This window comes from Puccinia triticina, chromosome 6A (genome assembly GCF_026914185.1).
Source record: "Puccinia triticina chromosome 6A, complete sequence".
NCBI lineage: Eukaryota > Fungi > Basidiomycota > Pucciniomycetes > Pucciniales > Pucciniaceae > Puccinia > Puccinia triticina.
Window position 1 is genome coordinate 3,746,746 of NC_070563.1, and position 22,271 is coordinate 3,769,016.

A 22,271-nucleotide genomic window follows, 5' to 3' on the forward strand; every position below is an offset into this window, starting at 1 on the left:
ACCAGCACAAGCTTGAGTGAACCAGAGATCAGGATTCTTTGCACATGTATATACAATATGGGCCTTCAATGCTATGTTATACAATTTATTTCTTCGGGGGCCCAAGGATCATCCTGGAGCCAAATTGACCCCAGTTGCTCTCATCCATACCCTTACCCCTTTTCCTATCACTGATCGCGCGGCGTTTGCGCCGCGTTTTCCCCTAGTCTTGGAAAAGTTTCTTCATTCACCTGCAGTACACAAAGTGTGGTGGGAACTGCACGCACTGCACAGTGCATGAAGAGTTTTTTGCAGGGCACAAAGTAAGTCCAAATTTATATGTTTCAGAAAAAAAACTGGGGGGAACAAAGCGTCATATAAGAGATATCTGGATAAAATAGAGATGTTGGTTGAGGGACCTTTTTTTAACTATATAATTGGAGACGAAGGTGGAGATCCTTTGGAATAGAGCATAGGCTTGCTAAAGCGTTCAAGAAAAGTTTGGCTTCATCGCTTTTAGGCATGGTGCCCAGCATCGGCCACAATGCCTGGAAATCTACTCGGTTACTGTCTTTCAACTGCTTTATCAAATCGGTGTCAATTCCCGCCTTATGGAGAATCACATCGGCAATTGCTTTGGCATAAATCGCAACCTTGGCTAGTTCTTCGGTGTCGTTTCCTGTCAAGGAAGTGATTGCTTTGACCACGTCAAAAAGCGACATCTTCATCTTGTGCTTCAGTGTCACGGTCTGATCAGTCCGACGTAGTTTGAACAAGGCCCTGAAGGGCTCTGTATGTTCCTTCCACAGTGCAAGCTCGTGCGCTAGTGAAAGTTGGTCTACTCCTGGGCATCAAATCCCGGTTAGCTCGATACATAGCAAAGCTGCGTGGATGAACTTTCAGCGAACGTACTAGTGGCGTGGAACTCTTCCAATTGTTCCTCTATCCAAGGCTTTTTCTTTACATCGTAACTTGCAACATTTTGACGGACCAGATCTGTGAAGTCTTGCAATAGTTTCTCAGCCAAGTGAGTTTTTAGAGCACGCGCTTCGAACTCTTTTGCACCGTTGTAGCCTCGTATTCGTCCTGGGTATCAAATGCCCGTGAGCTCGATAGCAAAGCTGCGTGCATGAGACTTCAGCGAACGTACCACCAGTTAGGAAAAATTCTTTTTCCCCGTCTTCAGAAGTGAGGGTTTTTTAAAAATATGATGTCAGCTTTTTTCAACTGAGTGGCTCCCAACATTAAACACCATATTTGATTGCGATTTCGAGTGGTTCACTTACAAATTGAGTCCAGGAAAGCGTTCAGTTTCTGTTCTTCTGAGAGTCTTTCATAGCCGTCGTACTCTGGCTCCGCGAAACGCTTTGTCATTGAGATTGATTGGATAGATTCATGTAGATATTCACCGCTTTCTGACTCACTGTTGAATACATGTCGTAACTTTGACAACATTCCTGATTTACCGGCGGACACCCCTCCCTCTTGAATAAAAAACCCCAGGAATCATGGTCAGTACAGCCCACAGCTTTTGGATTGCGCAGTCGGTCCGTGGTTTCTGTTCTGTCAAGATTCAAGCCAGCAAAAAAAGAACACACGTTCATCGGATAGCTGCCAGTAGCTATCATCGTCAACAGGAGCGTGACGAGGACTGCCGGAATCGGGCTCGATTGCGATCTCTCCGAAGTTTCTTTCCGATTCGGTGCTTGCAGGCTTTGAGAATCCGGACTGTCTCTGCAATGCCCGAGATGCACGAGGAGGATTGATCGCGACCACTCCGAAATTTCTTTCCCTTTCGAAGCTTCCGGTGCTTGTGAACAGCGGAGTGGCAGAGGCCCGATGGTGGGAGAGATGGGCAAGCAAAATGAAGCAGGGGAGGAAATAAACTAGCTGGTTCATGATTCGCCTGTCTCTGGGATTTCGAAAATATGTTTTGCGTGTGTGGCGATTGGGGCATCAGCAAGGTATGTTTTATAGGCAAGCCCTGGGCCGACACCAACGGCGGCGGTTTCTGAGATCAAACTGGGGATTGCACCGGATCCGATGATCCTGGTTGGCCCTCCCATCCTGGCACAGTTTCCAGTGGTTTCTGAGATTGAAATGGTGTTGTAGTTGGGCACATTGCGTTCCAGCTGTGGTATTCCAGGGTGGACCCAAGCCCGGAGCACACTCTTGGCAGCCGGCCCGGGCTGGTCGTAACAAGACCCTATGTAAGCCTGTGTGAATATGTCCCTGTAACCTGAAGCGAGCTTAACAAAGCCTCTCTGGAGGAGGGGTGTCTGTCTCAGGTCGTCATCAATCCAGTGGGTCTAGCCGTGGGGACATGTATGATAAGAAATACATTCCTCGCGGCCACTTCGAGGGCGATGGGCTGAGCAGGCTTCGGTGTCTTTTGATCGAGAGGAGTGAGAAATATTCATGGAAGCCCACCTAGGCAGAATTGGGTGTCAAAAAAGGACGAAATCGCAGGGAACGGGCGAACAGCTTCTCCAGAAAGGATTTGGCTTCCTTGTGGATTCGCTTGAAACTGTTATGTTTCTTGCCTGCGTTCCTTATAAGATGGTCCCAACTTGCCAGCCGGGATGAGCCCGGCATCCACAAAGCACCATCCGCCTCGGCGACCCGACGCTCTCCATGATGACCGGCCTCCGGGTGGATGTCTCGGCCAGTGGAGTGGGAGAGCATCCGACACCTGCGAAACACTGTCGCCAGCGGAAGATCCCGCTCTGACGGGTCTTGACGGACAGCCCTCCTACATACACACCAGCCACCCCTAATCGTCCCTTCCGTGTCCTCCGCAAGCCGCAAAGACGCAGACAGACAGCAAGATGAGTTCTTTCCCAGCAGGCGCGCTCCCCTCCCCCCCGCCCTCGCCGCCCGTCCACGCCGACCTGGAGAAGTCCACCGGGCTTGCCGACCCTCATCCGGCGGGCCTAGTCAGCCGGGCCGACAGCGACCTGGCCGGGCACAAGAAGCCGGCCGACTACGACGACAGCCATTGGGCCACCATCCTCCACCGCTCCTCCCACGCCCACGACCCGCTCCTGCTCAAGAATTCGCTCCAGGACGAAAGCGTGCTCTCCCGGCTCCGCAAGCGCGGCCGCAAGGCCCGGCCCGTCGAGGACTTCTACGAGCTCCAGAACCAGCACATCGTCCGTATCGACTCCCTCTCGGGCTATCCACCAAACACTAATCCAGCCCCTCTGTTCGCTAGAATAACCTGCTCAAGTCGCTGGACGAGGACGCCAAAGAAGCTATCGACGCCTCCCAGTCCTCCGCCACCCACGTCCGCATCGCCATCCAGGCCTCCTTCATCGTCAACTGTCTGCTGGCCGCCCTCCAGCTCTACGCGGCCATCTCCTCGCTCTCGCTGTCCTTCTTCGCCACCGCGCTCGATGCGGTCTTCGATCCATGTGCAAACTTCGCCCTCAACTATGCGTCCGTCTATCCGCCTCTCTCTTCCCCCAGACCAACCCACTAACTACATGTGTGTGTTTGTGTGTAATGTGAGCAGACACCGGTATGCGAGCAAGGTCGATCTGCGCAAGTATCCGAGCGGCGGATCGCGCTTTGAAACGATCGGCAACATCGTCTATTCGGGCGTGATGGGCTGTGCGTCCGTGGTCCTGGTGGTCGAGTCGATCGAGAGTCTGGCCAAGGGCCCCGGCTCCGCCGACCAGCGCCTCCACATCCCCGCCATCGCCGCCGTCTCCGCCTCCTTCGTCGCTAAAGCCGCGCTCTTCTTCTATTGCTGGGCCGTCAGGAACCAGGACGGACAGGTCCGGGTGCTCTGGGAGGACCATCGCAACGGTCCGTTCTGATCCACCTCCCACTTAATTCTCTCCACGCTCACTCACCTCTTGCTTTCCGTAGATCTCTTCATCAATGGTCAGTCTTCCCCCGACCATCGTACTACCTTCTCGTCTCACAGCCCTAACCTCATCTCAACTACATGAAAAGCCTTCGGGATCTTCACGAATGCCGCCGGGGCCAAGATCCAATGGTGGATCGACCCGTTGGGCGCCATGCTTATCTCCCTTGCGCTCATCGTCCTGTGGGGCGTCAGCATCACCCGAGAAGTCTGTCCCCTTCCTCTCTTCTCCTTCTTCCTGGCCATCTCACGCTCCGATCGCTGATCCTCTCTCCCCCTCCCTCTTGGGGCCGCTAGTTCAAGCAACTAGCAGGCGAAAGCGCGCCGGTCGATTTCATGCAACGAGTGGTCTACAAAGTGCGTCTTTCGTTCCCGATGTCCCCCCAAGCCGAAAGAAGACGACTGAGGGAAACTCTGGGGATGATAGGCGATGACGTTTTCGAAGCACATCGAGAAGATCGACTCGTGCAAATGCTACCACGTAGGCCCGAACTATTTCGTCGAGATCGACATCGTCGTCGACGGGAACACGCCGCTCTGGCTCGCCCACGACCTTGGCCAGGCCCTCCAGGATAAGCTCGAGGGCCTGCCGAACGTCGACCGCGCCTTCGTCCATCTCGACCATGAGGTCGACCATAAACCTGAACACGCCAGGTACAAGTAACCACACCCACCATCGTCTTTCTTTGGTTGGGGGGTCTTTCCGGCGGGGGTGCGCTGGTTGGGGTGGCGCTCTCGATATGTCGCCTCCCCCCCCCCACCTTTGCTTTTGTTATTTTATATCCCAGCTCTCTTCCTCGAAGACACAGTGAAAAACCTCTGCATGCAAATACCCACTAAAAACTCAAAAAAAAACACCCGTCCCCTGGATCCAGTCCTTGTTCGGACGGCGTCGCCGATGTACCCTACCCTATCCTAAGAGGCACCCCAATGTATATGGTCTCTTTGGTTTTGGTGATCTCTTTTGTTTGCTGGTCTTTGGTTCGTGGCAACCGGTATGGTTACGGACTTTCTTTGTTTTTATGTTTTTTGATGTCTTTACTTAACACCATATTAATTTCTAACATATAATCACACGAGGAAAGGGATTAAGCCTGGCAGTGGCCTGGTGGGTCGGAGGTCTCGAGTGCCGCCTCCATGAGGCTTGGCCACAGTGGAGCAAAACACGCTCCCAACAAGTCTTCTTCTCTTCCTCGTTATGCTCATGAAGGTGGCTTCGAATGTATTCACCAAATGTTTCCATTTATTGGCATTTTTTGCCGGGACGGGTCGTTTACTACTCCAAGTAATCAGGTACAAGAGTTGGAGGGAACATGCAGGATACCTGCCCTTGACGCTGGTGCGCGATCCCGAGCATCCTGTTCCGTTTCTTTTCCTCTTCTTCGAGGAAACGGTGCTGGTTGTTTCGGAGCAAGACTGGCGCCCGCTCGGATGGACTTGTCTTCCCTCCTCGGCGTATCATCTTCTTGCCTGCCTACGTACCTAGGAGAACACCAAGGCTGAAAGAAGTCAAGTAGCTCATGGGTTGCGGATGGTAGTTGACAACTTTTTGGCGGACAGGCTGCGATTGGACACAGAGATAGTACAACACGGGATGGAAGCAAACTCAAGAGGTGGATTTGCGACAATGTTCTGGTGTTTCCGATCAGGGGACTCAGCTAAGGTGGGGAGGGAAGACTCTTGGAGCAGAAGGGTTTACATTTCTGGGATGCCTGCGCGGGTCGAAACAAGGTGCTTCCAAAGGTGAGAATGGCCTAGATTATTTATTTGCACGTCGGGAAGAGGCATCCTGTATGTTTGATTGAAAATGTCAGATTTGGAACTCAAAAATATTTTTCTGATGTCGGGGGGATTGAAAATCAAGGACCGTTTCCACTCACCAGGATAGGGGTTTGGCTGTGGGTTTCCTCCCGGGGTAAAGGCTTTCAGGTCGACGACTCCGTCGACGACAGGAGAAGCAACAGATAGGTGTACGGTGGCACTAAGCAAGACGGTCAAAAAGGGCATGATAGAGCGCATTTTTATCGATGTTACGGGCTGGTTGGGATATCTGCTGGCCAGATGGAAGACTGTAGGATGTGTAAAAACCCCGGGGAAGGAAGAAAAGGTACCACCCGACTACACGATCGTAGCGGGCATCAACTCTCCCCCGGAGAGGTATACACCAGGCCATAACACTCCCCCGCAAGCCAATATCACTGATAACAGAGGTGATATTGGATTGGACACCAAATGGACTGGTGTGAAACTACATACAAATCTAAGTGTTACTCCCCGACAGACTTGTTAACTGTCAACTTTCACGCATACTGGCTACTATACTAATGCTATTTTTTAAAGACTATACTATGATTTATCTTAAAATGGGACTTTTTGGCACCCATGAGCCGTGGAACTATTTTAAGGCAACCACACTCCTAAACCAATAATCAATAATATGCTTATATGTAAGACTAGGAGTAGCTAACACAGTTATGTCATGTTATGTGAGGGTTACAAGCTGGGGAGATGTGACATGTGCGAGATGCAGGCAATGGGAATTGAACACGCGACAGAGGTAACGCTGGGCTCATAACCTGTAAAAACCCCGGGGAAGGAAGAAAAGGTACCTACCGCCCGCTACGATCGTGTAGTCGGGTGGTAGGTACCTTTTCTTCCTTCCCCGGGGTTTTTACAGGATGGACAACGGGCTTGAACGGGGGAAGTTGGTTTGCTTATTTTGGGTTGAATGTGGCGGGGCAAAGCAGGTTTACATAAATATTTATATCCTTTTTTGGCGCCTCATATCCTCTACAATTGCAAATTCCATAGGTGCACTGCCGATACCATTCATATGTGTGGGAGCTGTCTCTTGGCGGAAGCTGTGCTGCAGTGTGAGCAGTGAGTGTTCTACGCTGATTGTGGAGTCGACATCTACAATCTTCACCGCACCGTGTTCAATTTCCGCCGGGTCGTGGGAAACGTTCGGCCGGCCGGTCCAAGCGACCCGACGAGTTGTTGCAGGACAGGGCAGCGGTGATTGGTCATAGCAGGTCATGGTAGGCTCCGCAGGCAGTTATCCCGGCCACAGTTGTGGTCGTCCTGTAGTGGGGTGTGGAGTTGTGTGCTACAGGGTTTATAAGTGGCTTTGTGCACCTATCGGCCAGTAGCCAATATATAGCAAATAGTGGTATTCACATGATTGTTCCTTTAAGGCGGGAGGGAGATTGGGGGTGTCTCGTCCCTTGTGATTCGGTCCGGGTTTTTTGTCAAAGTCCACAAGAAACCCAACCCAAAAACCCATTCTTCTATCATGTTCCTTCATTTCATGACAACACCCCACCTTATGTTGATTCTTCCCTCACTCTCTCTCCAAAAAAGAAAGAAAAAAAAAACACGGCAACGAGACTACCATTGTTACTCGCGTATAGCAAATGACCCTAAAAAGCACACATAAACGAAGAAACAGAAACCGTACAAAGAGCCCCCAATTCGAGCGTATTTGAGTAACATATACTATTTTTGATAGTCTTGAGGCAAAGGGTTAAATAATAACAGCGGGATTGAACAGGGTAGAAGTACTGATGAGGAGCTCGACAGGATCAGCGATTGCCACGCAAGCTGATCCCATTTGTAGCGTTCGGATTACCGCCCATATGAGGCGGGCCAGCTTGAGGATTATTGAGGTTGTTATTGACGAGCTGAGGCATTGCTGGGGGCCCGTTGATAGGCATAGGATTAGGGGGCGGGGCGGGGGTGGAGAAGGGGACATGGTTGTTGTTGTTGTTGTTATTGAGGTGTTGGTGGTGGTGGTGGACCATATGCTGCGGAAGGTGGGTGAGCTGGGGATTATTCGGCGGGCCAGGATTGTTGCTGTTGGGGGGCATGTGGCCGGAGGGAAGGGAGTTGGGATTGACGAGTAACATCGGGGCGTTGTTAGTGGGCCCGTTATTGTTGCCATTGTTAGCCAGCGGATGGTGGGGAGCAGGGGCGGTGGTCGAAGGCTTCTGGGAGGCCTGGTGAACGCGCCCGTTGAACTCGCGCGACTGGTAGATCTGGAGCGCGTCGTCGACCCAGCGTTGGTGGTAGAACTTCGCGTACCGTTTCTCGTGCTCGGCCTCGTTCAGCCCGTCGTCGTCCCCCCGCTTCCGCTTCTTCGCGCTCAACGCCGTCTCCACACTCGTCCCTTCGCCTCCCTTGTCCAGCCCGAATAAGACCTCCAGGTCTGATGATTGTGAGCGGATCCATTCCTCGATAAAGCCGATTGGATCCCGCGTGAACTGTTGGTAAAAGTCTCGTCGGATCTTCACTTCCCTGATCTTGGACATCGAGTCCATGATCTGAACACAAACAAAGAAAGAGAAGTCTGAGCTTTTATGTTTGATTGTCGTCCATTTTGAGTGAGAGCGACAGAAAATGACGAACTTGTTCATCTATGGCTAGGATCTCCTTGGTCGGATTGATCGGGTTATCCGGCCGGGGTTGGTGGAGACTGGCAACTTTGATGTCTTCCAACTGGTTCTGGATCGTGAGGAGATGTAATTTGGCTGGGTCTTCGATCGAGAACTGGATATCAAAGTATTCGGCCCGGCCCTGATCCTCTTTATCAACCCTATTTTTTCCATCATTAACAAAACACAGATCAGATCAGATCGTCGTCGTCGTTAAGGAAATATGAGTGCACTGCTTACTTGACTTGGTAATCGATTATCACCGGCTCAGGAATGGTCATATACTTTCGGACTTGTTCAAAGAGTTGATGGAACAGCATTCGATCGACGTTTTGAGGAAATAGCTGCGATGGATAGAGAGATAAGTCAGTAGGGTTGAACAGGAGGGGAAGCTCCTCGGAGAGTACATACACAAGCCAGGTTAGAATCTTTCCGGATGAGCCGTTTGTCGGCGCCGGAATCGATGAGTTTATTTTTTTTGATGTAGCACCAAATGGACTCGAAGATTTCGTCCAAGGAGGCCTCCTGGAGATCCAAGAAGGACCCGAGGATAGGGTTAAGTCTGAACCTGCGGGGGAAATGGTTGAGATGGAGGGCGATCTGGAGGTTACAGTCCTCGGTGCCGTTGCGGGTGAGGGTGATGGCTGAGAAGGCGGGCGCGGCGCCGATGGGGGTCGGTGTTGGCGGGCGGTGCCAGTCGACGATGTTCGGCTCCGGGTATAGCTCGTCGGACCGGTCGATCTTGATCAGCAGACTGTTCAGAAGCGTCGAGAACGGCCGCCGGGTCTCGTCGATCTTAGGCTGCTGTGCAGACCCGGGCTCCGACGACTCGCCGGCATCCATGGGATGGTCCGAGTCGTTCTTCGGCTAAATAACGCCGGCGAGACGGTTAGTGGGTCGATCGAATCTTGTGTGTGTGTGTGTGTACGTGTCCAGTAACTTACATCAATTAGATGGCCTTCGATGTGTAAGGTCCATTTGGGCACCCCTTCGCCAGCGTTAAAGTTGATGGCGGGAGCTGCAGGCTGCTTGGGTTGCTGATCGGCGTCATCTTGATCGTTGTCTTCTTTTCGCTCCTCCTGGTCTTCCTCCCCCTCTTTCTGCTCCTGACCGTCCTTCTTGCTTTCCTTTTCTTTAGCGTCTGCTTCTTCGTCTTCGCCACCCTCGTCGCTAGATGGACGCGTCTCGCTCTTATTTTCTGTGCCAGTAGATTCCAGTTGCCAGGGCTGATTGGCGACGGTGTTCCAGACCTTGATCCTCAGCCGTCGCTGGACGCCATGGGGTCTGCGTAGCGAGTCCTCGATCTCGAACCGCTTCCTGGATATCAACCAGTCAAACTCGCGCTCGATCTTCTGCAGCTTTTCGTAGTTCTTGGCGATCCGATGCAAGCCGTCCTGGCGCTCGGGTAGCAGTCCCTCTAGACTGTATCTCGGTGCCTTTGGATTCGCTGGTTCGAATGCGGGCAAGTTCCGGTCGGTCGGTCGGAATCGTCTGAGGGTTTTCATATATATTTGATTTGTTTCAGCTGAAAATGATCAGTTGCAATAGAGGGAGAGACTGACTTTGCACGCGTTAGTGCGATGTTCGGACCGAGTGCATCGGTATAGGATGGCGAGGGCCTCTTGACGGTCGAGGAGGGAGTGAGGTTGGATGGAGGGGCTTGTTGGTACTGGTGGTGTTTCTGGAGCAGTTGTTGGTGCTGTTGCTGGAGCTGAAGTTGGCTCTGTTGCTGCTGCTGCTGTTGTAGGATCAGAGCCTGTTGCTGCTGCTGTTTCTGGATAAAACTGGCCTGCTGCTGCTGCTGCTGCTGTTGTTGTTGCTGCTGCTGCTGTTGCTGGCTGAGTCTGGTTTGGGGTTGGCTGGTTTTGTTTTGCTGGAGTCTCTTCTGTTGCTGCTGCTGCTGAATAATCTGTTGTTGCTGGATCATTTGCGACTGGAGGAGTGCTTGCTGCTGCTGGGCACTGAGTTGGCGCTGGGTGTTTGGGTTGTTCATGGTGAGATGGTGGTAGTTTTTTGGTGTTTTCCCATCCAGCTGGCCGGCTGGCAGAGGGGGTGGTCGCTGTCACAGACCTGTCACACGTCCACCCCGCACTTCCTCGATGTGACACTGCGGTTGTCGGGGGGGGGCTGGGTTTCACAGGAACAGTCACCGGTTCTGGGCTTCGTCCATCTCGAGTGGGTTTGTGTTATCCTCGCCCTCTTCTCCTCCTCCTCCTCTTTCTCTTGACCATGCCACCCACCAGTCTCACCACCTCCACCACCCTCACCTCCTCCTCAATCGCCTCCGCCTCCTCCTCCGCCTCCTCCTCCTCCTCTTCGGCCGTCCTCCAGCATATCCAGTCTCACAGGGATGTGCCCGTCGAACAACTATTCACCAAACTGGATATCGTCGGCAAAGGCGCTTATGGGGCCGTCTACAAAGGGTAAAGTTGCTTGTCTACTAAAAAACACACTCACAAAAGCTTAATTAAACTAACCAACCGCTCTCGGTCTTCTCCCGCCTTCCCCAGTATTCATAATGCCACTCGAACCGTATTAGCCCTCAAGGTTATCAACCTCGACACAGCAGAGGACGACATAATCGAAATCCAACGCGAGGTCGCCCTTCTCTCCCAGCTCAGGGACTCAGACAAACACAACTGCATCGGCTACCACGGCTGCTACTTCTACAAGACCGAGCTATGGATCGCAATGGACTTCGCCTCCGGGGGCTCCATCCGCACCCTCCTCAAACCGGGCAAGATCGACGAGAAATACACCCAGCTGATCATCCGAGAAACACTGATCGGGCTCAACTACCTCCATCGCCAGGAGATCATCCACCGGGACATCAAGTCCGCCAACATCCTCCTCACCAACTCCAACCGAGTCCTGCTCTGCGACTTTGGAATCGCCGCCCCACTCCAGTCCACCAACCACAAGCGCTCGACGTTTATCGGCACGCCCTACTGGATGGCCCCCGAAGTGATCACCGACGGCAAACTCTACGACACCAAGGCCGACATCTGGTCTCTCGGCATCACCCTCTACGAAATGCTCAACGGGAACCCGCCCTTCTCCGACCTCACCCCCGCCAAGGTCATCCTCAAGATCCCCCGGAGCCAGCCTGCCAAACTCGAGGGCAACCAATTCTCAAACGGCGTCAAAGAATTCTTGGCTGCCTGTCTGATCGACGAACCGAACGATGTAAGCTCATCAACATGTAACACTCACATCCATACACACACACACCTTCTCATATATATGGTTAACCTCTCCACCAGAGACCTACGGCTGAAGAACTCTGCAAACACAAATGGATCAAGTCCATCAGCAAAGCTCCGCTATCCCCACTCAAAGACCTCACCGCACGATATTCACGCTGGATCAACTCCGGCGGCGTCCGGCAATCTCTCGCCGATATCACAACCCTAGACCAAACCAGTCCCGGGCCTGACTCGCCCCCGCTAGACAAAGCTGACTGGGATTTCATGGATGATCACGAGCTGAACAGTTACAAGATGGATGGCATCAATGCAATCGACCCCCGAGATCAGGCGGCCGATTCTAAGGATGGCGCAGTCACCCTAAGGCCACAGCCAACAGCACCGCTGCGACCCACACGACCGCATCGTCTGATGAAACTGTTCGAAGAGGATAGCACGAGCGAGAATGCCGGCTCGATGTTCAACAAATTCAGCTTCCAACACTCCTACGCCAATCCGATCTCGCCAGTCAACAACTCCTATGGCTCCTCTGCCCAATCCTCCCCCGTCGTCGGCCTTGGCTTCCCTGTACCTGGGATGACGGGTCCCCAAAACGACCTGAGGATGGAGCTCGCCGCGCCCACCATCTCGATTCCTAGCACCGAAGAACTGGAAACCTACCTCGAGCCTCCATACACCGGAGACCCAACGAACCCCAACCGGCCGTTCTCCCCATCTACCTCATCATACAACCGCTCCATCACCCCTACACCCTCCAGGCTCAAACAGACCTCCTCGGGAGCCGCATCTTCCAACAAGAGCAAGTCAATGACTGACGGGACTCCTCTTTCGCCAAGTGAGTTTGTTGTGTCTTTTTTTTCTTCTAGCTGGCCGATTGCTGACCGGCTCCCCAAGGTCCTCCTCTGGCCTTGGACACCCACACCTCGAACCCGTCCAAACCCCTCCTTCCCTTAGGCGTCTCGCCCCCGCCCCTACCCTCGTCGCCTTCGCTGCCACTGGTGTCGAAGAAAGAGGCCGAGACAGCACATGCACATGGGTCGGGCCTGAGTCGGAGCCGGGCGAACACGGCGCCCCTGGGCGACGGCAACAAGCTCCCCACGAGCGCCCACAGCCCCGCCCTGCCCTCGCCCATGTTCAATCGCGGAAACTTTTCGGGCGCGGCTAGTGGGGGCAAACAGTTTGCTGGGAACGGGTTCAGCTTCGGCGGCCCCTCGCCATCGTCGGCCACGAGCTCGCCCGTCACCCTTGTCCCCGGCACCAGCGAGTTCGGCTCGACCTACATCCAGCCTACCAGCGGGCCGGGCCAGGCCGGCGGGATGAATGGGGGCACGGGGACGGGCCACTCCCATGTGCTCTCGCCCGACCGGGAGCGGAACTTGAAGAGCGGGGGCTCGAGCTCGTCCGGATACCCGAGCACCAGCGGCACTCTGTCCCCCAGTCTTCCGCCGGGTCCGACCAGCATCCGTACACGCTCGACGGCCGACGCCACCGGGCCTGCCATCACCAAGCTCGGCAACCCCAGTCTGTCTTCCTCGATGAGCTCGGCCACCAGCCAGGCCCTGTCCACCGGCTCCACCAGCCACAATGTCTTCCCCCCCGTCCTCTCCTCCGCCAGACCCGGCCCCGTCTCCGCCGCTACCCCCCTTGCCCCCGTCCAGCTCATATCCAATTGGCCCACCGGCGACCGCATCAAATCCCGGGCTGACCTTAACTACCATTTGCTTAAGGACGTCAAGGACGTTAAGATCCAGCTCGAGAATAACCTCTTCGAACTTAGTCGCTGGCTCGAGACTTGCGACGCTGGCTTGGGCCTCTTGATCGACTCTTTGAAATAATCCTCATCTACCCTCTAGACTCTCTCTCTCTCGATGAAGACGAAACCCCGAAATGCTCGTGTTAATACGCTCTATTCTTCCCCCCCCCCCCTTTGGCTTCTTTGTTTAGCCCGTTTAGATGGCGTTTCTTCCCCTTTATACATAGACACGTCGGCAATCCTCCGTACATACTTGAACAAACTTAATTGTCTCCCCTTTTCCCTTCACCTCTATCGCCATACTTCGCACACCTAACAACACAAAAGTCGATACCAGGCCAAAGCCTCCAGTCTTAGTAATGGGTGAAGAAGTGAACTAATAATCGTGGTGTGTAGTCATACTGTTTGTACATCCATCTAACCATACCATATCCATACATATACACTTCCCCATAATCTTTTGTCAGACTCCTTTTAAAAGATATATATCCTATCAGGTATTGGTTTGTGTATGTGTGTAGTAGACTATCGCAAACCTCCCTCACATCCGATACTTAATCTTCCACACCTCTCCGCACATATACTCGCACATGATGCATATCCGCTCTCCATCGACCCCGATACTCTTCTCTTCGCCTCTCTTTCCACACCGATACACTAATACTATTCCTCGTCCACCTCCTCCTGAGCCTCTTTTGGTCACAGCTTTATTTCCTTGGCTTATCCTCTCTACATCTCTCCCTTTCTTCATTATTTACACACAAGGGCAGATGGTTGTATTGTACTTACCTCTTTCTAACTCTTTTCCGCCTCTTTTTTTTTTCTTTCTGGGTATCTTTCTGGGTAGTTTTTTTTTTCTTTGGGTATCATGGGTTGTATTGTTTTGTATATGGCTTGTGTGTGTATGTAAGTGTATGATTCAGTCAGAGAAAAAGTGCACAGAGAGACCTGGTGGCAGGTGCAAATTTAGGCAGTCCTCCACCTCTGAGTTGACAGGCAGGCACATCTTGGAAATCCCATCCCAGAAGCTGCAGATCTGACTTTATAGCCCTATACAAAGCCAATGGGAAGTCTGCCACCAGGAAAAATGTGTTGTCACCAGACGTCAGGTGACACCAAGCAACAATGGCTGTCACTTTTTTCAAGCTCTGGTGCTACCACAACTAGGATACAAATATGGCCCTTTTGTTTCCTACAGGGGGTTGTCCATGCGCCCAACTGTGCAACTGGTGGGTAGCTCATTGGACTTAGGCTGATGTCACCTGTAGTCTAGTGACAGTTGATTTTTCTTAAGCTGCACAGTTTAGCATAGCTACACAACTGCTGACAGGTTTTTCTGCTGGCTGTCAGTAGCCCAGGCCAGGTAAAATCTCAGATGCGGGAGGTTGAGGAGACAACTTACAACTGGCCAGGAGTGGCTGATGCAGTACTTCACTACTGTTGATGTTCAGACCCAGGTTCTTGTAGAGCAAGTAAGCCACACAGGCATGTACCACGATCTGCTGTCAGGGTTTGATGTACATGTAGTCAGTGCCCCGTGGGTCAAGCATAAAGTAGTGCCATGGTGGAGCGGTTGCAGATGGTTTTCAACCATAGGCAGAGTCAAGGGGAAGGGAGAGGCTAAACAGGCATCAAGTTGGATATAAAATCAGGTGCTTGTGGGTTTGATTAATCCCCAGGCGTCCTCTGCCGCTGTACTTCCAGCGTGTGGTTTGTCCTCAACCCCCTCTGCTGCTGCACTTGCACAGTGTGAGGGGCTAAAGAGTGGGCCCCCCTGGGTTCTGCAGCCTTTGCTGCGGGATGCGGGCCTTCAACACCCTTCCTTTTTGACCCATGCACTTGACGCGGGCTCGAGGTTGGCCCAGACGCAACAGCCATTGCTGTTCACAACACCTTTGGTGTTGTTTGGGGGCATTTGAGATTTCATTTTTTTCCAGTTCTGTTGGATGTAGATTAAACCTTGTAATTTTCTTGTATTTTACAATAAGGGGAAACCCTTCATGTTTTTTTTTGCTGTTTTCATGTATTTACAGGGGGAACCCTTGATCTTTTTTTTCTCAGTCATGGAAAAAATGTGTCTTTAATAAACTTGGATGTACTGGAAAATATGTATAGGGTCTTGGAAAAACAACTCCCAACTTTTGGGAAAACGACTCCCATACATCAGCGCGACTATTTTTCGACCAGCGCTTGACATCAACCTAGACCCTTTTTTTGGGAGTCGTCGACCCAAAATATTTTTTTTTTTTTGGGAGTCGTCGTGCTAATTTTTTGTATTATTTTTTATTATTTTTAATATGTATAACTTTTTTGTTCCACGTACTAGAGACATAAAAATTTGAGAGCACAGAGATTTATGCATAAATTTTACCCTATGAATTTCTTAGCAATAGTGTGTCATCAGAACATGAGATATAAGGGGTGCGTGTTGGGCTTAGTAGGAAAATGACTGCCAGCCATATAAGTTTTTTGTTACACACACAAAAAGTCCAAAGATTTAAGGAATCTTTCCATAATGCATATAGTTTGTGCTATCAAATTATTAGCAATAATTTTCCATTGTAGAATGACATATAAGGGGTGCGCGTAGGGCTTAGTAGGAAAATGACTGCCAACCATATAACTTTTTTGTTACACACCCAAACAGTCCAAAACTTTCAGGAATCTTTCCATGATGCATATATTTTGTGCTATAAAATGATTAGCAATAGTTTTCCATTGTACAATGATGTATAAGGGGTGCGTGGAGGGCTTAGTAGGAAAATGGCCCCCAGCCTTATAAACTTTTTGTTACAGACCCAAACAGTCCAAGAATTTCAGGAAATCTTTCATGTAGCATATTATTTGTGATATGAGATTCTTAGCAACTTGATGTGATAAAAATAGGAGATATGGGGTGTGCGCGGCGGGCTTTATCCACACACACCTTATATCTCTTATTTTGATTACACCCCATGGCTAAGAATTTCATAGAAAGCTTAATATGCTACATTGAAAATTTCCTGAAATTTGTAGACTGTTTGGGTCTGTAACAAAAAAGATATGAGGTTGGTGGTCATTTTCCTACTAAGCCCTCCGCGCACCCCTTATACATCATTGTACAATGGAACACTATTGCTAATAATTTTATAGCACAAAATATATGCATCATGGAAAGATTCCTGAAAGTTTTGGACTGTTTGGGTGTGTAACAAAAACGTTATATGGTTGGCAGTCATTTTCCTACTAAGCCCTACGCGCACCCCTTATATGTCATTCTACAATGGAAAACTATTGCTAATAATTTGATAGCAAAAACTATATGCATTATGGAAAGATTCCTTGAAGTTTTGGACTTTCTGGGTGTGTAACAAAAAACTTATATGGCTGGCAGTCATTTTTTTACTAAACCCAACACGCACCCCTTATATCTCATGTTCTGATGACACACTATTGCTAAGAAATTCAGGGGGTACAATTTATGCATAAATCTCTGTGCTCTCAAATTTTTATGTCTCTAGTACGTGGAACAAAAAAGTTATACATATTAAAAATAATAAAAAATAATACAAAAAATTAGCACAACGACTCCCAAAAAAAATTATTTTGGGTCGACGACACCCAAAAAACCCATACCCAAAAAAAGGGTCTAGGTCGACGTCAAGCGCTGGTCAAAAAATAGTCGCGCCAACATATGGGAGTCGTTTTCCCAAAATTTGGGAGTTGTTTTTCCAAGACCCTATATATATATATATATATATGTATAACTCCAAGAGAAAATGAAAGTAAATAAGGATGGCACGTGGGTACCCGTTGGCGGGTACTCACTGCGCTGGCGGGTACCAAGTACGGGTACAGGTTTCTGGATCTCATGGTTTTTTGACTGGGTACCCAGGTACCTGCCAGTGATACCCGCTGTACACCTGTAATATACATATGTTGGACAGTCCAACATAAACATGTGACAGGGGTACAGTTGATATACTTTGTGATACCCTCTCCACACCTGTAATGTTATATGTTACAGGTTTCAAGCGGGTATCACAAATTATATCATCCTCAATATACCTATGTACCCCTATCAACACTACCGTCCCACCTTCACTCTACCGCTATGCCCCGCCCAAGCCGTCCACCCAAGAAATTGAGAAATTTAGGAGAACTAGAATATTTATTTCATTAGACAGTAGTTCAAGTTGTAGTAACAATCCTAACAGAAGAACGTGAGGAGATTAAAATAGAAATAAGTATTTACCTAGAAGCAGACTAAAGGGCCGCTGTCTAGGTTTGAGTGAGGAAGAAGGGATATTGCTGTTCCGCAAAGTTGCTGCTGATCTATTGATGTTGTGTATCAGCGTCAGTCTTTGACCCTTTTCTTCCCTTGTGGATTTAGGTAAGGTTTTCTCACTTGGGCTGAGGTTGATCCTCTTTTGCCGCCTTGGCTTAGGGTTTACGCTTGGTCCGGGCTGCCGACAATATCTGCTTTAACAGAATCGTCGTTTCAGTCCTCTGCCTCAGCTTCTTTTCCTGGCTTATGGAACTTGGCTGCTTACCTTTTGCGTTGCCTATTTGGCTCGCGGTAGATGCTGCTCGAGTTCTTCCTTTGGGTTGTTTGCCTGTTTGGAGGGGAAGAGCTGTCAGCTTCTTCCTTGTCAGTTATCAGGGCGGGAACTCTATTACTCACCAGAGGTGATAGACGAGATCTGTTCCAGTAACGACAATCGGCAAGGTTTGCTTGCTTTGTCGATCTTGCTGCTGTCGTGGTTGGTACCTGCATTCATCAAGAAGATGCGCTCAGTTTTCCCAACCCCGCGAGCAGCTTGGACTGCGGAGAAGGGTTTGCTTGGCTCACCTTCTTCCGCAGCTACTGTGGTTCGCAGTACCCTCCTCGCCTTAGGCGAGTGGGCCCGTTCCCCTTGGCATGTATTCTTACAGCCTCCCATGCTTCGAGTTGCCAGATTCGAAGCATTCTGACAGACTTGGATCACACCTATTTGCGCCAACGCCCTCTTGATTATTAGACGGCCAGTGGGTTTTGTTAGAAAGTCCGCTGCGTTGTCTGACGTCTTCACATAGAGGAGCTTGATGAGTTCGTTATGAATGAGCTCCCTTACAAAATGGAGTCTTATTGACATATGCTTCGTCCGGAATGAGTTCTGTGACGTTTTGCTTTTTGCCAGATTGATGGCTCCCCTGTTGTCCATGAAAACTTTGATCCCTGAGAGATGCGGTAAAACGCCTGTCTTGTTAGCTAGGCTAGCCGTCCACGCTAGGTCTCTGCCTAAGTCAGAGAATGCTTTGTACTCCGCTTTGGTTGTCAAGAGAGAGACTGTGGTTTGCTTGGTCGACTTCCAGTTGATCAAGTGGCCGCTGGCTAGCACTGCATATTCTGTCGTTGAGCGTTGTGTGTCCGGACAATTCCCCCAGTCCGAGTCAACAAATGCTTGAACAGAACTGGGTTTTTCCTTTGCGTAGGTCAAGCCTATGTCGCGCGTCCCAATGAGATAGCGGAAGACTTGCACCGCTGCTTGGTAATGCTTTATGCCAGGCGACTCCAGGTACTGAGACAGGGTGCTTACCGCGTAAGCGATGTCCGGGCGCGTCCATATGCTAAGGTAGTTTAAAGATCCCACCAGCGCTCTGTAACTGATTCCTAGGGCCGCAAACGCCTTGATGTCTGAGGGAGATGCTTTCTTGAGGTATTCCCGAGGATTGAGAGGACAGGAAGCTGGGTGTAGGTCCGCCAGACCAAACTCTTGAAGCTTTCTGTCGATATATTGAGTTTGGTTGACCTGTAGGCCTCTGTCGAAGCGGTCAATGTTCATGCCCAGCAAGAACTCGGCCTCGCCCATGTACTTGATGTCAAACTCCCTTTGCATCTTGTTCTTGAACACCTCAGGAGCGTTGCTAATGATCACCAGATCGTCCACGTGCGCGAAGATCCACGTTGCTGGCTTGCCCGAGGAGGGTGTTTGCCAGAAAACACATGGATCCGACAGAGCTGCCTGAAATCCCAACAATTTTAGATAAGAGGATAACCGCTTATACCAGACCAGAGGCGCCTGGCGCAAGCCATATATAGCTTTCTTTAATTCCAACACGGAATTGGGCGGACAGTCAAGTCCTGGCGGTGGGAGAAGCGTAACCTTGTCTTCAAGCGGGCAGGTGAGGAACGCCGACCTCACGTCTAGCTGGTGAATTTTGAAACTGTGATTTACCGCAAACAAGAGCAAGAATCACAACGAGGACAGTTTTCCTGTTGGCGCGTACTTTGCCTCGAAATTGAGTCCGTGGGTTTGCTTGAAACCTTGAGCACAAATTTGGGCCTTGAACTCCACCACCTGGTTTTCTGAGCCCAACTTCTTCCGATATGCCCACGTGGATGGGATGGGGTCGTTGCTTTCGATCCGAACGCGCACTGTCCACACCTCATGCTTGCGCATGTTATTGATCTCTTTCAGCTTGGCCTCTTTCCAGCTTAAATGCTCTGCGCACGCCATTGCTTGCTTGTGATTTTTGGGTCCCACAGAGAGCTTCACCATGTAGGCTTGCTTCCGTTCTCTCTTGCCAGTGTTGATGGCCCCAATGATGAGACGCGGTGGTGCTGGGGAGCTGTCGTTGTCGGCCAGCCACGGGTGGTCCTCGCCAAGTTCCGATCCTGGTGGCGCCATGGATTGGAGATTCTTGAGAATGTGGTCAATCTCCTCCTGCTCTGCGCTGTCCTTGTTTGCTTCCTGAAGCCGGGTTTTGTCTGGTAGAGTTTGCTCGTCCTCAAACGGCATGTCCGGTTCAGCATTAGAGAGCGGTAGCCTATTAGCTCCGGCGGGGATTCTTCCACGGTGTAACGCCGGACAATCTGGAAAGGTCTTCTTGTTGAAGTGCGCATGTTTGGCTGTTATGACTTGTTTATCCTCCAGGCGGTAGATCTTGTACGATGAATAGTCATTCTCGTAGCCAAGGAGGACGCCTTCCCATGATATAGGGCCAAATTTTGTGTCCCGGTTGACTTTTGGTTTGACCACCCACGTTCTACAGCCGAAAGGCCGAAAGAATTCCATGTTTGGAGTGATTTTGAAGAGCAGCTTGACTGGTGACTTCTTGCTCTTAGCTAGGGATGGCAAGAAATTGGTTGTTGCAGTAGCTGTCTTCACCACCTCCGCCCACCATTCCGGGGCCATGTTGGCCTGCATCATCATGCACCTCGTCATGTCAATTACAGTTCGATTCGCCCGCTCCGCAATGCTGTGTTTTGAGGGGTGTACGGAGGAGACACATTGTGTTGCACTCCCGCTTCCTTGAGCAAGTCGCCGAGTTGGTGGTTGCAAAATTCGCCCCCCCCCCCGTCGGTGATGAGCTTTTTCAAGGCGTATCCGGTCTGATTTTCGTAGAGAGTCCTGAAGTCCTGTATCGCCGCTGGTGCTTGGCTTTTCTCTTTGAGGATGGTCGTGTGGATATACCCTGTGTGTTGGTCCACCAGAGAGAGGAAGTAGCAAGCTCCACCGTTTGTCGTCGGTGTGATAGGCCCAACCAGATCTCCGTGGAAGGCTTCTAGCGGCGCCGATGTAGCCTTGAAGTGGCCGGTGCATGGTTGACGTGTGATCTTGCCTTGCATGCAGGCGTTGCACGCGTGAGTTTTCTTCAGGTCCAACTTCTGGGGTATCGCCGTTGCTATTCTTTTGGAGCAGGCATGGCCAAGTCGATTGTGCCACTTCTCAAAGTCCAAGTGGTGGTTTTTCTCCGCTAGCAAGCCGACTGTGATGTTTGTTGGGTCAATCACACCTTTGATTTCTAAAAGGTCGTGACTTATGTCAACTGCAAATGGTTTGCCGTCGTTGATACGGACGGCGAAATCTCCTTGATCTTAGTGGATCAACGCTCTGCGTTTCATCAGCTGAACGAAGGAGACCAGGTTACGGGTCAGCTTCGGGACGTATAGCGCATCATGTAGCGTCAGTGATCCGCCGCCCGCCAGTAGGAGAGTTGCTGTGCCTCTGGCCGTTGCCACCAATTCACCCGGGCCGCTCCCTGTGACAATGCCAATCTGGACCGGTTCCGTCTCAGAGAAGTATGCGAGAGAGTTGAGCATGTGATCACTAGCTCTGGAGTCAAGGATCGTCGACCGGTGGTGGCGTTGAGATGATAGCTAAATGAGGGTCTGATGTCGCCGCCGTTAGACCAGTCTTCTGCCGTGGTGTGAAGTGACGTTGCTGACGCGGCTGCGGCCGCTTTAGCTTTCTTCTTGTCCTCGCGTTTTTTCTTCAATATGCCAGGATGGAGCGTCCAGCATTCTTCAGCAGGGTGGCTGCTTTCAGGATTATGCGTACCGTAGCACCTGTGGGGATTGTGAGGTTTCTTGCGCTTGAGTCCACGGTTGTTTCCGGTGTTAGTTGCAAGAGCAGTGGTGGCTGGGGCGGGATCTAGCGCTTTGTCTTTTGAGGTTTTTTTCAAATCTACCAATTTCTCGTAGCTTAACTAGGAGCATTTTTGGTTTGCCTAGCGCGGTTAGATCTCCAAATAGATTTTGCATCAACATGGGGTGTTTCTTTGTTATCCTGCTAATGACGCTGCAGCATATTACAAAGTCTGGCACGACCATTCCTAGCGAGTCAAACTTCGCCAAGCAGTCCTCGATGCCTTTGATATATTTGGCCATATAGTTGTTGTACTGGGTGTCCTCCCAGCATGCCCACACTTTGTAGCCAGCGAGAATTGAATCTGATGCATACACGGATTTAAACATTGCCCAGAGCGCGTAAGGATTGCCGGCGTTGTCCTTCTTCACGATTGTGTTGAATACGCCATCTGTGAGATTAGTGCAGAGGATGTTTGCTGTTTTGATCATCTTTCTTTTCATCTTTCTAGAAGGGTTGGGTAGCGGTGGGTCATCAATGAACCCAAGTAGATCATGTTCATTGAGTGCCATTCAAACTTTTCGCTCCCAAATTTCAAAGTTGTCGCCATTGAACTTCGGCACCTTCATGGATGATTTGCCATCATTGCTGGAGCTGCTTGCGCCTCCATTGGAATTGGCCATCGTTGATTAGCCTGCTTCC

The 22,271-nt window shown here is 50.8% G+C and overlaps 5 protein-coding genes across 5 annotated transcripts; 2 read left to right on the plus strand and 3 right to left on the minus strand.

Annotated features, from left to right (window-relative positions):
* Positions 1-404: 404 nt before the first annotated feature.
* Positions 405-1,878, minus strand: PtA15_6A447 (uncharacterized protein; the record flags this gene model as incomplete). Its single annotated transcript, XM_053170153.1, has 6 exons — positions 405-823; positions 892-1,065; positions 1,130-1,159; positions 1,266-1,328; positions 1,404-1,463; positions 1,578-1,878. 6 exons carry the CDS (start codon positions 1,876-1,878, stop codon positions 405-407), a joined length of 1,047 nt encoding a protein of 348 aa, XP_053021373.1.
* Positions 1,879-2,807: 929 nt separating this feature from the next.
* PtA15_6A448 (uncharacterized protein) lies at positions 2,808-4,514 on the plus strand (the record flags this gene model as incomplete). Its single annotated transcript, XM_053170154.1, has 7 exons — positions 2,808-3,131; positions 3,194-3,417; positions 3,494-3,789; positions 3,853-3,867; positions 3,940-4,058; positions 4,148-4,207; positions 4,278-4,514. The coding sequence occupies 7 exons, from the start codon at positions 2,808-2,810 to the stop codon at positions 4,512-4,514; spliced, it is 1,275 nt and encodes a 424-aa protein (XP_053021374.1).
* A 1,099-nt stretch (positions 4,515-5,613) lies between these two features.
* PtA15_6A449 (uncharacterized protein) lies at positions 5,614-5,857 on the minus strand (the record flags this gene model as incomplete). Its single annotated transcript, XM_053170155.1, has 2 exons — positions 5,614-5,639; positions 5,731-5,857. 2 exons carry the CDS (start codon positions 5,855-5,857, stop codon positions 5,614-5,616), a joined length of 153 nt encoding a protein of 50 aa, XP_053021375.1.
* A 1,574-nt stretch (positions 5,858-7,431) lies between these two features.
* On the minus strand, positions 7,432-9,785 carry PtA15_6A450 (uncharacterized protein; the record flags this gene model as incomplete). The annotated part of the gene is made up of 5 exons (XM_053170157.1): positions 7,432-8,169; positions 8,255-8,441; positions 8,521-8,624; positions 8,692-9,147; positions 9,225-9,785. 5 exons carry the CDS (start codon positions 9,783-9,785, stop codon positions 7,432-7,434), a joined length of 2,046 nt encoding a protein of 681 aa, XP_053021376.1.
* A 75-nt stretch (positions 9,786-9,860) lies between these two features.
* PtA15_6A451 (uncharacterized protein) lies at positions 9,861-13,321 on the plus strand (the record flags this gene model as incomplete). Its single annotated transcript, XM_053170158.1, has 5 exons — positions 9,861-9,881; positions 10,612-10,703; positions 10,791-11,466; positions 11,544-12,321; positions 12,381-13,321. The coding sequence occupies 5 exons, from the start codon at positions 9,861-9,863 to the stop codon at positions 13,319-13,321; spliced, it is 2,508 nt and encodes an 835-aa protein (XP_053021377.1).
* Positions 13,322-22,271: the final 8,950 nt, after the last annotated feature.